The 12,689-nt window shown below is 46.4% G+C and overlaps 3 protein-coding genes across 4 annotated transcripts in view; 1 reads left to right on the forward strand and 2 right to left on the reverse strand.

Annotated features, from left to right (window-relative positions):
* LOC139542794 (uncharacterized) overlaps positions 1–839 on the forward strand; it is a 60,143-nt gene extending 59,304 nt beyond the window's left edge. For both annotated transcript variants that reach the window (XM_071348625.1, XM_071348626.1), the window contains exon 3: positions 67–839. In XM_071348625.1, coding sequence (XP_071204726.1) covers positions 67–501 — 435 coding nt within the window. In that variant the 3' untranslated portion in view covers positions 502–839. The remainder of the gene's footprint in view (positions 1–66) is intronic.
* On the reverse strand, positions 667–7,652 carry LOC139541865 (uncharacterized). The gene is made up of 2 exons (XM_071346756.1): positions 7,646–7,652; positions 667–1,994 (listed from the first exon to the last, which is right to left on the reverse strand). The coding sequence occupies exons 1-2, from the start codon at positions 7,650–7,652 to the stop codon at positions 667–669; spliced, it is 1,335 nt and encodes a 444-aa protein (XP_071202857.1).
* Positions 5,906–11,845, reverse strand: LOC139542795 (interferon regulatory factor 4-like). The gene is made up of 8 exons (XM_071348627.1): positions 11,328–11,845; positions 10,869–11,064; positions 10,671–10,756; positions 10,449–10,500; positions 10,252–10,356; positions 9,641–10,027; positions 8,468–8,586; positions 5,906–8,250 (listed from the first exon to the last, which is right to left on the reverse strand). The coding sequence occupies exons 1-8, from the start codon at positions 11,499–11,501 to the stop codon at positions 8,116–8,118; spliced, it is 1,254 nt and encodes a 417-aa protein (XP_071204728.1). The 5' UTR covers positions 11,502–11,845; the 3' UTR covers positions 5,906–8,115.
* Between the last annotated feature and the right edge of the window lie 844 nt (positions 11,846–12,689).

The following is a 12,689-nucleotide window of genomic DNA, read 5'->3' on the forward strand; positions in this document are numbered from 1 at the left end:
CCCTAGTAAAAACTATGTAGATGCCAGCACAGTTGTGAATATGTTGTTGTTGTTCTGTGCATGTAGGAGTTACTGACGGTTCTGGTGGAGTACCCGTTCTTCGTGCGTGACCGCGGCTGGTCTTCCTGCTGTCCCCAGAGAACCGCCCAGCTCTACGGCCTGTCCTGCCGCCAGCTCAGCGAGGGAGACATCTGCTTGGCCCTCACCCCCTTACACACACGCACAGCCCCCCGGGGCCACAGGACACACACCCGGGCCAGGGCCAGCACACACAGGGAGGATATGCCCCCTCCTCTCCCTCCTCCTCCTCTTCCTCATCCCTCCCCTGCTCTCGTCCCTCCTCCTCTCCCTCCTCCCCCTGCAGACCCCCCCACCCAGGAGCAGCCACACCCACGCAAGAGGCGATGGTCAGCCCCCGACCTCCTCCCTCCCACCGAAACTACTGGGATTGACAAGACCACCGATTTACCTCACGGCTCCAAGCAGAGGAAGTGGCAGTAGAGCGCACACGCAAGCACAAATACACCCTCCTTGTGTGAGAGCACGAGGCAGGGTTGCAGGGAAGGACAAAGAACAGGCAACTTTAAGGGTGTCCACACTGCTGCCCAAAGCATGAGCCCATACCCCTCTTTCTTCATCCCTCTTTTCCCATCTCCCAATCTCTGCTTAACACACCTCAGACAGGGGCAGCAGTCTGAGGGGAAGCAGTCTGAGTGGCAGCGGTCTGAGGGGCAGCGGTCTGAGGGGCAGCGGTCTGAGTGGCAGCGGTCTGAGGGGCAGCGGTCTGAGTGGCAGCGGTCTGAGGGGCAGCGGTCTGAGGGGCAGCAGTCTGAGGGGCAGCGGTCTGAGGGGCAGCGGTCTGAGGGGCAGCGGTCTGAGGGGCAGCGGTCTGAGGTCTGAGGGGCAGCGGTCTGAGGGGCAGCGGTCTGAGGGGCAGCAGTCTGAGGGGCAGCAGTCTGAGGGGCAGCGGTCTGAGGGGCAGCGGTCTGAGGGGCAGCAGTCTGAGGGGCAGCAGTCTGAGGGGCAGCGGTCTGAGGGGCAGCGGTCTGAGGGGCAGCGGTCTGAGGGGCAGCGGTCTGAGGGGCAGCGGTCTGAGGTCTGAGGGGCAGCGGTCTGAGGGGCAGCGGTCTGAGGGGCAGCAGTCTGAGGGGCAGCGGTCTGAGGGGCAGCGGTCTGAGGTCTGAGGGGCAGCGGTCTGAGGGGCAGCGGTCTGAGGGGCAGCAGTCTGAGGGGCAGCGGTCTGAGGGGCAGCGGTCTGAGGGGCAGCGGTCTGAGGTCTGAGGGGCAGCGGTCTGAGGGGCAGCGGTCTGAGGGGCAGCGGTCTGAGGGGCAGCGGTCTGAGGGGCAGCGGTCTGAGTGGCAGCGGTCTGAGGGGCAGCGGTCTGAGGGGCAGCGGTCTGAGGTCTGAGGGGCAGCGGTCTGAGGGGCAGCGGTCTGAGGGGCAGCAGTCTGAGGGGCAGCGGTCTGAGGGGCAGCGGTCTGAGGGGCAGCGGTCTGAGGGGCAGCAGTCTGAGGGGCAGCAGTCTGAGGGGCAGCAGTCTGAGGGGCAGCAGTCTGAGGGGCAGCAGTCTGAGGGGCAGCGGTCTGAGGGGCAGCGGTCTGAGTGGCAGCAGTCTGAGGGGCAGCAGTCTGAGGGGCAGCAGTCTGAGGGGCAGCGGTCTGAGTGGCAGCAGTCTGAGGGGCAGCAGTCTGAGGGGCAGCGGTCTGAGGGGCAGCAGTCTGAGGGGCAGCAGTCTGAGGGGCAGCGGTCTGAGGGGCAGCAGTCTGAGGGGCAGCAGTCTGAGTGGCAGCGGTCTGAGGGGCAGCAGTCTGAGGGGCAGCAGTCTGAGGGGCAGCGGTCTGAGGGGCAGCAGTCTGAGGGGCAGCAGTCTGAGGGGCAGCAGTCTGAGGGGCAGCAGTCTGAGTGGCAGCAGTCTGAGGGGCAGCAGTCTGAGGGGCAGCAGTCTGAGGGGCAGCAGTCTGAGGGGCAGCAGTCTGAGGGGCAGCAGTCTGAGCTGCACATTGACATTATGAGATGTTTAGTGAGAATCAAGCACTTGTTTGTGTTCACTCTGTTTTCATAATGGTTGTCCCACACCCTTACATACTGACAGTGTTTTCTGCAGGGTATCGATTTTCAATCAGTGTGAAAGTAAACTGTATTAAAGAAGTCTATCACAGATACTGTATATACAGTGCCCTCTGTAATTATTGGGAAAGCGACAATTTTGTTGTTGTTTTGGCTCTGTACTTCAGCAATTTGTATGTGAAATGATACAATGACTATGACGTTAAAGTGCAGACTGCTGCTTTAATTTGAGAGCATTTTAATCCATACCAGGTGAACCGTTTAGAAATTACAGCGCTTTTTGTACATAGTCCCCCCATTTTAGGGGACCAAAAGTATATATTCACTTACATGCATTAATGTTGTCAAAAGTTTATTATTTGGTCCCATATTCTTTGCACGCATCAAGCTTGTGACTCTACAAACTTGTTGGCTGCATTTGCTGTTTGTGCCCAGTAGAAATGAATGGTAAATCATTGATTGTGTCATTTTGGAGTCATTAAGAATAGAATGTTTCTGAACACTTCTACATTAATATGGATGCTAACATGATTACAGATAGTCCTGTATGAATCGTGAATAATGATGAGTGACGCACAAATATCATACCACCAAGACATGCTAACCTCTCACTATTACAATAACAGAGGAGGTTAGCATTTTATTTGTATTTATTTTTTAAGTCACAAGCTTGATGTACTCATTGCTTGTTAGGAATATGGGACCAAATAATAACTTTTGACTACTTTAATACACATACAGTGGGGCAAAAAAGTATTTAGTCAGCCACCAATTGTGCAAGTTCTCCCACTTAAAAAGATGAGAGAGGCCTGTAATTTTCATCATAGGTACATTTCAACTATGACAGACAAAATGAGAAACAAAAATCCAGAAAATCACATTGTAGGATTTTTAATGAATTTATTTTCAAATTATGGTGGAAAATAAGTATTTGGTCAATAACAAAAGTTTATCTCAATACTTTGTTATATACCCTTTGTTGGCAATGACAGAGGTCAAATGTTTTCTGTAAGTCTTCACAAGGTTTTCACACACTGTTGCTGGTATTTTGGCCCATTCCTCCATGCAGATCTCCTCTAGAGCAGTGATGTTTTGGGGCTGTTGCTGGGCAACACGGACTTTCAACTCCCTCCAAAGATTTTCTATGGGGTTGAGATCTGGAGACTGGCTAGGCCACTCCAGGACCTTGAAATGCTTCTTACGAAGCCACTCCTTCGTTGCCCGGGCGGTGTGTTTGGGATCATTGTCATGCTGAAAGACCCAGCCACGTTTCATCTTCAATGCCCTTGCTGATGGAAGGAGGTTTTCACTCAAAATCTCACGATACATGGCCCCATTCATTCTGTCCTTTACACGGATCAGTCGTCCTGGTCCCTTTGCAGAAAAACAGCCCCAAAGCATGATGTTTCCACCCCCATGCTTCACAGTAGGTATGGTGTTCTTTGGATGCAAATCAGCATTCTTTGTCCTCCAAACACAACGAGTTGAGTTTTTACCAAAAAGTTATATTTTGGTTTCATCTGACCATATGACATTCTCCCAGTCTTCTTCTGGATCATCCAAATGCTCTCTAGCAAACTTCAGACGGGCCTGGACATGTACTGGCTTAAGCAGGGGGACACGTCTGGCACTGCAGGATTTGAGTCCCTGGCGGCGTAGTGTGTTACTGATGGTAGGCTTTGTTACTTTGGTCCCAGCTCTCTGCAGGTCATTCACTAGGTCCCCCCGTGTGGTTCTGGGATTTTTGCTCACCGTTCTTGTGATCATTTTGACCCCACGGGGTGAGATCTTGTGTGGAGCCCCAGATCGAGGGAGATTATCAGTGGTCTTGTATGTCTTCCATTTCCTAATAATTGCTCCCACAGTTGATTTCTTCAAACCAAGCTGCTTACCTATTGCAGATTCAGTCTTCCCAGCCTGGTGCAGGTCTACAATTTTGTTTCTGGTGTCCTTTGACAGCTCTTTGGTCTTGGCCATAGTGGAGTTTGGAGTGTGACTGTTTGAGGTTGTGGACAGGTGTATTTTATACTGATAACAAGTTCAAACAGGTGCCATTAATACAGGGAACGAGTGGAGGACAGAGGATCCTCTTAAAGAAGAAGTTACAGGTCTGTGAGAGCCAGAAATCTTGCTTGTTTGTAGGTGACCAAATACTTATTTTCCACCATAATTTGCAAATAAATTAATAAAAAAGCCTACAATGTGATTTTCTGGATTTTTTTCTTCTCATTTTGTCTGTCATAGTTGAAGTGTACCTATGATGAAAATTACAGGCCTCTCTCATCTTTTTAAGTGGGAGAACTTGCACAATTGGTGGCTGACTAAATACTTTTTTGCCCCACTGTATAAGTGAATTTGTCCCAATACTTTTGGTCCCCTAAAATGGTGGGACTGTGTACAAAAAGTGCTGTCATTTCTATACGGTTCACCTGATATGGATGAAAATACTCTCAGATTAAAGCTGGCAGTCTGCACTTACCTCATTGTCATTGTATCATTTCACATCCAAAGTTCTGGAGTACAGAGCCCAAAGAAATGACTATATATTACATTACAGATGTTCTATGCTAAACCGATTTAATGCAACCTCTCTGATTGTCACTTTCGCAATGTGTTCTCAGTTTTAAATCTTCTGCTTCTTCTGACCTGAAGTCTGTCAGCCGGTCGGTCGGTAGATCTGGGCAGGCAAGGTGAATGAAAGTATCAGCAACTCTTATCGGGGGTCATGTCAATCGCTTGTTCGCCAAAGCATTGCCCTTGTTCTTAACAATGTTTCAGCAAAGGGAAAAACACTAATGAAAACTTCGTAACAGACAGTCCCCTCCCACACAGATGGGTCTGTGTTACCTCGCCTCGAAACTGAGTGTTTTTCCTTTTTTTTTTTTTTTTTTAACTAGAAAAAAAAGTCTAGATAGAGGGAGAGTAACGGTGCTAATAAGAGGTTGGAACACGATGCTTTGTGAACAGACATTTGACCCCTCTGTACTGTAGGGCGGCAGGTAGCCTAGCAGTTAGAGCGTTGAGGACCTGAAAGGTTTGAAAGTCGCTGGTTCGAATACCCGAGCCGTTAAGGTGAAAAATCTGTCAGTGTGCCCTTAACCCTAATTCTCTCCAGGGGCGCTGTACTACTATGGCTGACCCTGTAAAACACATTTCACTGCACCTACTTGGTATATGTGAACATAAAACATATTTATTTATTTTACTGTACTCTGTACCCTTTCTGTTCCCCTTTCTTTTCTCCATGTACTGTATGTGTTCGAGCGCAGGGAAAAATGATTGAAAGTATTTTAAAGCTCAGATACGGGTATCTTTTTCAGCACACTCTTTCACTTTAGTTTTGAACTTTTTTTGTTCATTTGTTGTTGTTTTTCTTTGTAAATGTTATAGCTATAAAAAAAAAATATTTTTTAAATTGTGTGTCTGTTATATAATGTTTGCTAGAAATAATAATAATAAAAAAGCTTTATAGATTTATACTGAATGAGGTGAATTTCTTCCCATATAAGATGTTGATTTGCTTCATGTCATTGGAAAGAGAGAATATCCAATACTCCCATATTATGGTATATCATTATAATTCCATCTTTCCTGTAGACCCACAGTAATCAAAACATTGCCATTAAACTATGGGAGCAGTCAAGCAGGGGGTTGAAACCAAAATCCTTTTCCAATTGTTTCGTTCTGAACAGAACCATTCTTTTTTCTGAACAGAACCATTATAGATCACTTTCGTTCATGATTCTTTTCCAGGTTTCAGTTCTGTTCCCTGAACTGGTTCCAACCCCTGGTGTGCACTAATACTACTAATAATTGATGTCATAGCCAACACTTTAGTTCTAACACGACAAGAGAAAAGTTTATTATTTAAATAATTTTTAATAATTTTTAATGATTAATTTGATCTATAATCAGGTCTATACATCTGTGACAGGTTCAAACATCACATTATGGACATGAAACCATTTATATGTTTACTAGACTGGCTGACATACAGTGCATTCGGAAAGTATTTAGACCCCTTGACTTTTTCCACATTTTGTTAAGTTACAGCCTTATTATACAATGTATTAAATATTTTTTTCTCATCAATCTACACACAATATCCCATAATGAGAAATCAAAAACTGTTTTTTTGAAGTTTTGGCATATTTATATACAATAAAAACTGAAATATCACATTTACATAAGTATTCAGACCCTTCACGCAGTACTTCACAGCTATTTTCAGGTCTCTCCAGAGATATTCGATCGGGTTCAAGTCCGGGCTCTGGCTGGGCCACTCAAGGACATTCAGAGACTTGTCCTAAAGCCACTCCTGCATTGTCTTGGCTGTGTGCTTAGGGTCGTTATCCTGTTGGAAGGTGAACCTTCGCCCCCAGTCTGAGGTCCTGAGTGCTCTGGAGCAGGTTTTCATCAAGGGATCTCTCTGTACTTTGCTCCGTTCATCTTTCCCTCATCCTGACTAGTCTCCCAGGCCCTGCGCTGAAAAACCTCTCCACAGCATGATGCTGCCACCACCATGCTTCACCGTAGGGGTGGTGCCAGGTTTCCACCAGACATGACGCTTGGAATTCAGGCCAAAGAGTTCAATCTTGGTTTCATCAGACTAGAGAATCTTGAATCTCATGGTCTGAGAGTGCTTTAGGTGCCTTTGGCAAACTCCAAGCGGGCTGTCCTGTGCCTTTTACTGAGGAGTGGCTTCCGTCGGGCCACTGTACCGTCGGGCCTGATTGGTGCAGTGCGGCAGAGATGGTTATACTTCAGGAAGGTTCTCACATCTCCACAGAGGACCTCTGGAGCTCTGTCAGAGTGACCATCGGGTTCTCCCCCAATTGCTCAATTTGGCCAGCTCGGCCAGCTCTATGAAGAGTCTTGGTGGTTCCAAACTTCTTCCATTTAATAATGATGGAGGCCACTTTGTTCTTGGGGACCTTCAATGCTGCAGAACTTTTTTGGTACTCTTCCCCAGATCTGTGCCTCGACACGATCCTTTGACCTCATGGCTTGGTTTTTGCTCTGGCATGCACTGTCAACTGTGAGATCGTATATAGACAGTTGTGTGCCTTCACAAATCATGTCCAATCAATTGAATTTACCACAGTTGGACTACAGTTCTACAATAAAGTTGTAGAAAAATCTCAAGGATGATCAATGGAAACAGGATGCACCTGAGCTCAATTTCAAGTCTCATAGCAAAGGGTCTGAATACTTATGTAAATAAGGTGTTTCTGTCATTATGGGGTATTGTGTGTAGATTGATGAGGGATAAAAATTATGTTATACATTTTTGAATAACGCTGTAACGTAACATAATGTCAAAAAAGTAAAGGGGTCTGAATACTTTCCAAACACACTGTACATTTCAATCACAAGTTGATTATGAGGTAATTGGAAGTTTTTCACATTGTACAAGATACTGTAAAAGAAAAGCTTAAACAACGCATTGAAAAAACATAATAACAAAAGATGTCAAACATATACTGGCAAAATAATGACTTTCTCTGTAGATTACAGGGCTGGAGGAATGTAACCAATCTCAAATTCATAGACAGCGCTATTGATGCGAGGACTGACCATCCATGATATCAAAATTATAGGTTTAACCATGTTTTGAGGCCATTCAGTGCTTGTTTACATTTACTTTATTTACAAACATTGGAGTAAAACAAGCTTATATTTTGTTGAACTAACCTCATGAGACATTTATAAGTTATATTCTTCAAAAATCATTGGGTACATATCCTACTTTTTTCTAGTTTTTTTTAATGGATGTAGCAACTGCAGATTATCGCTTTAAGAAAACTATGTGAGAAATATCTGTTCCAAGCATACTTGCTCCTATCTGTGTCGTATCATATTGTTCTCTGCGCTCTTAAGGTTGAGGTATATGTTGCTTTCCACAGGGCATACACTAAGCCTACACTGACCGTGTCTTGAGTCTCCACTCACCCCTCATCCTGGCTGGCTAAGCTGGGACAGGAGGGGCCACCAGGGGGGACTGGTGATGTTCCCCAGGGGTTACTCAGAGGGGTGTCCTGGGCTCCTTACCGCTGGGGCAGGGGGTGTGGCTGACCCTCTCCCTCTTCCCCCATGGTGTTGTGTGTGTGAAGGCGTGGTCTCCCCTCTGTCCCCATCCTCAGACACCTATGCAGTAGGTTGACAGCAAACAGGGGCACCACCTGCACAAGAAGACACACAGACAGGAATACATTGTCACTGACTATGACTACGAGGACCTCTGCTGGTAACTGGAATACCTGCGATTTACTGCTCGACTGGCAGGGAAAGACCTGGATTACGATATAACAATATAAGATTCAGCAAAGGTGCAGTTGCTGTATGTAGCACAGGAATTCCCTAATCCACAGTGACTCCTGACCCCATCCCATTAGCCACCTGTGCAATGATCAGTTTCCTGGTTTTCAGTTGGCTGGCGTCAGGAAACTCCTCCCCAAAGCAGAGGTCAATCTCATAGCGAGGTTTGGGTCCCGCCCCCTGGATATAGTCCTGGAGCTCTGTGGAGAGATAAGGGAAGGGATGGAGAGAGAGAGAAGGGGATGGAGAGAGAGATAAGGGAAGGGATGGAGAAAGAGAAGGGGAGGGATGGAGAGAGATAAGGAGAGGAATGGAGAGAGAGAAGGGGATGGAGAGAGAGATAAGGAGAGGGATGAGAAAAAGATAAGGAGAGGAATGGAGAGAGAGAAGGGGATGAGAGAGAGAGAAGGGAAGGGATGGAGAGAGAAAAGGGGAGGGATGGAGAAAGATAAGGAGAGGAATGGAGAGAGAGAAGGGGATGGAGAGAGAGATAAGGAGAGGGATGAGAGAAAGATAAGGAGAGAGATGAGAGAAAGATAAGGAGAGGAATGGAGCGAGAGAAGGGGATGAAAGAGAGAAGGGGAGGGATGGAGAGAGAGATAAGGAGAGTAATGGAGAGAAGGGGAAGGATGGAGAGAGAGAAGTGGAGGGATGGAGAGAGAGAAGGGGAGGGATGGAGAGAGAGATGGGGAGCGATGGAGAGAAAGAAGGGGAGGAATGGAGGAACAGAGGGGGAGGGATGGAGGGAGAGATAAGGAGAGGGAAGGAGAGAGAGATGTAGAGAGATAGAGAAAGAGAGAGAGAGAGAGAGAGAGAGAGAGAGAGAGAGAGAGAGAGAGAGAGAGAGAGAGAGAGAGAGAGAGAGAGAGAGAGAGAGAGAGAGAGAGAGAGAGAGAGAGAGAGAGAGAGAGAGAGAGAGAGAGAGAGAGAGAGAGAGAGAGAGAGAGAGAGAGAGAGAGAGAGAGAGAGAGAGAGAGAGAGAGAGAGAGAGATAGAGAGAGAGAGAGAGAGAGAGAGAGAGAGAGAAGGAGAGGAATGGAGGGACGGGGGATAGAAGGGGATAGATGAGAGAGAGAAGGAGAGGAATGAAGGTACAGAAGAGGAGGGATGGAGAGAGATAAGGAGAGGGATGGAGGGATAGAAGGGTAGGGATGGAGAGAGAGATAAAGAGAGGGATAGGTAGGGAGCTAGGGTCACCATCTCACCATGTCACATCTGTTTGCTACACAAAAGTTGCTTTAGTGAGGCCCCTACCCTTCAGAAATATAGGTGTGTCCAGCAGCTTACAGGTCCTCTCCCTGTCCAGTTTGTTGGGCCTGTCTGTGTGTTTGGCCAGAGGGCCACTCCAGTACACCCTGCCCTGGCAGAACCTCTTGATAAACACCCCGTCTGGAGCAACCCACACCAGGACGCCCCTCTCCAGGTGGGGCAGCAGGCGGCCCATGGCCTCAGCGATGCCCGGGGGCAGAGGGATGACCCCTGGAGGGGGGAAGGGGACCTGTTGGGCTGTGCATGGTCCATAGATCCTCTCGTTCCCCAGGGGCACCTGACCCTGCAGGAGGAAACAGCCGTCTGGGGTGCTGGTGGTCACATCCACTACTAGCTGGCCCTGGTAGAACAGACACACCCGCACACGCAAGTCTGGACACACACACACAGACGCAAGCAAACACACACACACACTAATTAATCAATCAAGCATCAACCACCCAGGTAGAAGAGAAAACTGCAGGAAGAAGCATTTTTTTTGTTCCGTTTTTCTGGGAGTGCTGTAGCAGCACCCCTACTTCCCGTGGCTGTATCAGGACTACAGAGACCCTCCAGGCTCTAGTGTGAATGATACTGCAGTGTATGGGTTGTCTTACCAGAGATCTGTGGTATAGGGACGACTATGGAGAGAGGAGCAGAGCCGTCCCTCTGAGGAGTCCCTGTGTTGGACCAGTAGTACACATGGTCCCCTGCCAAGCCCTCTAGATGAGAGAGAACACACACAAATATATCTGACTCAAAGTTGTTCAGTTATTCAGATACCAGTCACAAGTACATGGAGGATGATACTGACCTCTGTAGTTGACTCTTCCATCCCTGGCCTCTGATTCACTATTGCAGCCAAACTGAGGGGACACACATATTTACAGCAAATTATCTGACTTGTAGAACATTCAGTGCAAATGTGCAAAACTTCATTCATGTGTAAATCTAAAGTTAACGCAACCATTGTCCTCTAGATGGGAGCAACTATCCACCTGCTACACAGCATTGAAGAGAAAACCTGCCGTGTTACCTGTGGATGGTGTGTGACAATGTTCCTCAGTGGAACACTGGAGTGGCTGGTCTGCATGATCACCTGACTCTCAGGCTGAGGAGATTCTGAGACAGAGGAGGAATAGAGAGTAAATAATCATACATTTAACCCATAAAGGGCTCTGAGCTCTCTACACCAGAGCTTCATGAGGAGACTGAACATTTCAGGTACTGGTACCTGAGTCTCTGCCTGTCTCTGGCTCTGCCTGGATGTGGTAGACCTTGTAGGGCTCGGATACATCTAACTGGCTGCGCTCTGGGACTTCTTTGAAGTCTGTGCTCTTGTTGAAGGCACAGCGGAGACGAGTCTTCCAGGTGGTGGGATCTGCCTTGTCCCTCCCCTCCCGATACTTCCCCTTATACACTGCCCAAGCCTGGTAGGGACACAAACACACACATAAACACATGCACACACACACAGAGAAGGATATGAGTGCCGAAAGAGAAACACAGAGTGCGTTAATGGCTGATGAACATAGAGGAAGAGTAACACTTGCACTGATATGCACATGGACAACCAAATCAATGCATTAATTAGGTCTATATCAATATATTGATCCATCTATTAAATACAATTGGACTAGACACACTGACAATCTTGTGTGAAAAATTGTATAGAAACAATATACATTCTAACCTTGAATAGTGCTGCATCTTCGTTCAGACTATAGTCCTGTTTTGCCGCGTGTTTCCATGGGATCCTGAACATAGTTTTGTCTTCGTTCTCCCAGGTGAGTCCTGCAAACTTTCCGCTGTCTATCTGCGCTATCAGCCACTCTCTCAAACGCATTTTCTTGACCGGCTCCTCCATCTTCAAAATACATATGAAACAAATAGGCTACTACCAAAAAATCTAAAAGTTGTAGTTGTACGTGTAGACCACAAGTAGACCTAATCACATGATCCCTCTTTGCACATAGACTATAACATGCTAATACAAAAATTATTAATCAAAATAAATTGTTATCAAAATAAAATGTCTATGTTTCAGTTAGGCTATATCAATATTCTTCAGTATTCATTTCAGCACAACGAATATGACCATGGAAATGTCCCCATGAAAGTAATCATCAAGCACTGTAGAAGTGCGCAGGGCGCCTTTTTAAATGAAAATGAAAGTAAAACGTGGGCTAAAGCAAAGATTATCTATGTGAGAGTACTTTCAGTTTCCGACTAGATTTGTAGGCTACATGTCATAGGCTCAGTTAGCGCCCAGAGTGCAGGGAGGTGTGCGATTACAAAAAATAAAACCCTTTTATCCTAAATACATTATTATAATAAATAATTTTAGCTGACCTATTATTTTGTAAAACAAGACATCTCTCTACCTTATAGGCTTACAGTCCGTTCAGTTATGATCAAATATTGCATTCCATTATAGCATTTCGAAACAACTGATGTAATTTTTCAATATCTGAAGTCATCTATTATCAGTTACCTATCAGCCTAGTTTATTTTCCTGATGACTGAGTAGCCTAGGCAATGTCTTTCCCTTCCTCATGCGGTGGATGGAGATTCATGCCCCACAGTAATGCTCTTTCAGGATGAATAGCTAAACATCCGTTTATTTCATGAAGGGTTGTGAAAGTCCCAGGGCCACATAGGCCTACAGATAATTTAATTTCATAAATCATTAATATGATTTTAGCCCCCATCAAAAGACCTACTAAAAAGATATAAAAAGAGAGAGGGAAGATATTTATCACGTTATTATGAAGTTATATTAATATATATATATATATATTTATCCTTTATTTAACTAGGCAAGTCAGTTAAGAACAAATTCTTATTTACAATGACGGCCTACCCCGGCCAAACCCGGACGATGCTGGGCAATTGTGCGCCGCCCTATGGAACTCCGATTCACGGCCGGTTGTGATACAGTCTGGAATCGAACCAAGGTCTGTAGTGATGCCTCTAGCACTGAGATGCACTTAGACTCCTACACCACTCAGGAGCCCTATATACACTGCTCAAAATAATAAAGGGAACACTTAAA

Source organism: Salvelinus alpinus, chromosome 17, assembly GCF_045679555.1.
Source record: "Salvelinus alpinus chromosome 17, SLU_Salpinus.1, whole genome shotgun sequence".
Lineage (NCBI taxonomy): Eukaryota > Metazoa > Chordata > Actinopteri > Salmoniformes > Salmonidae > Salvelinus > Salvelinus alpinus.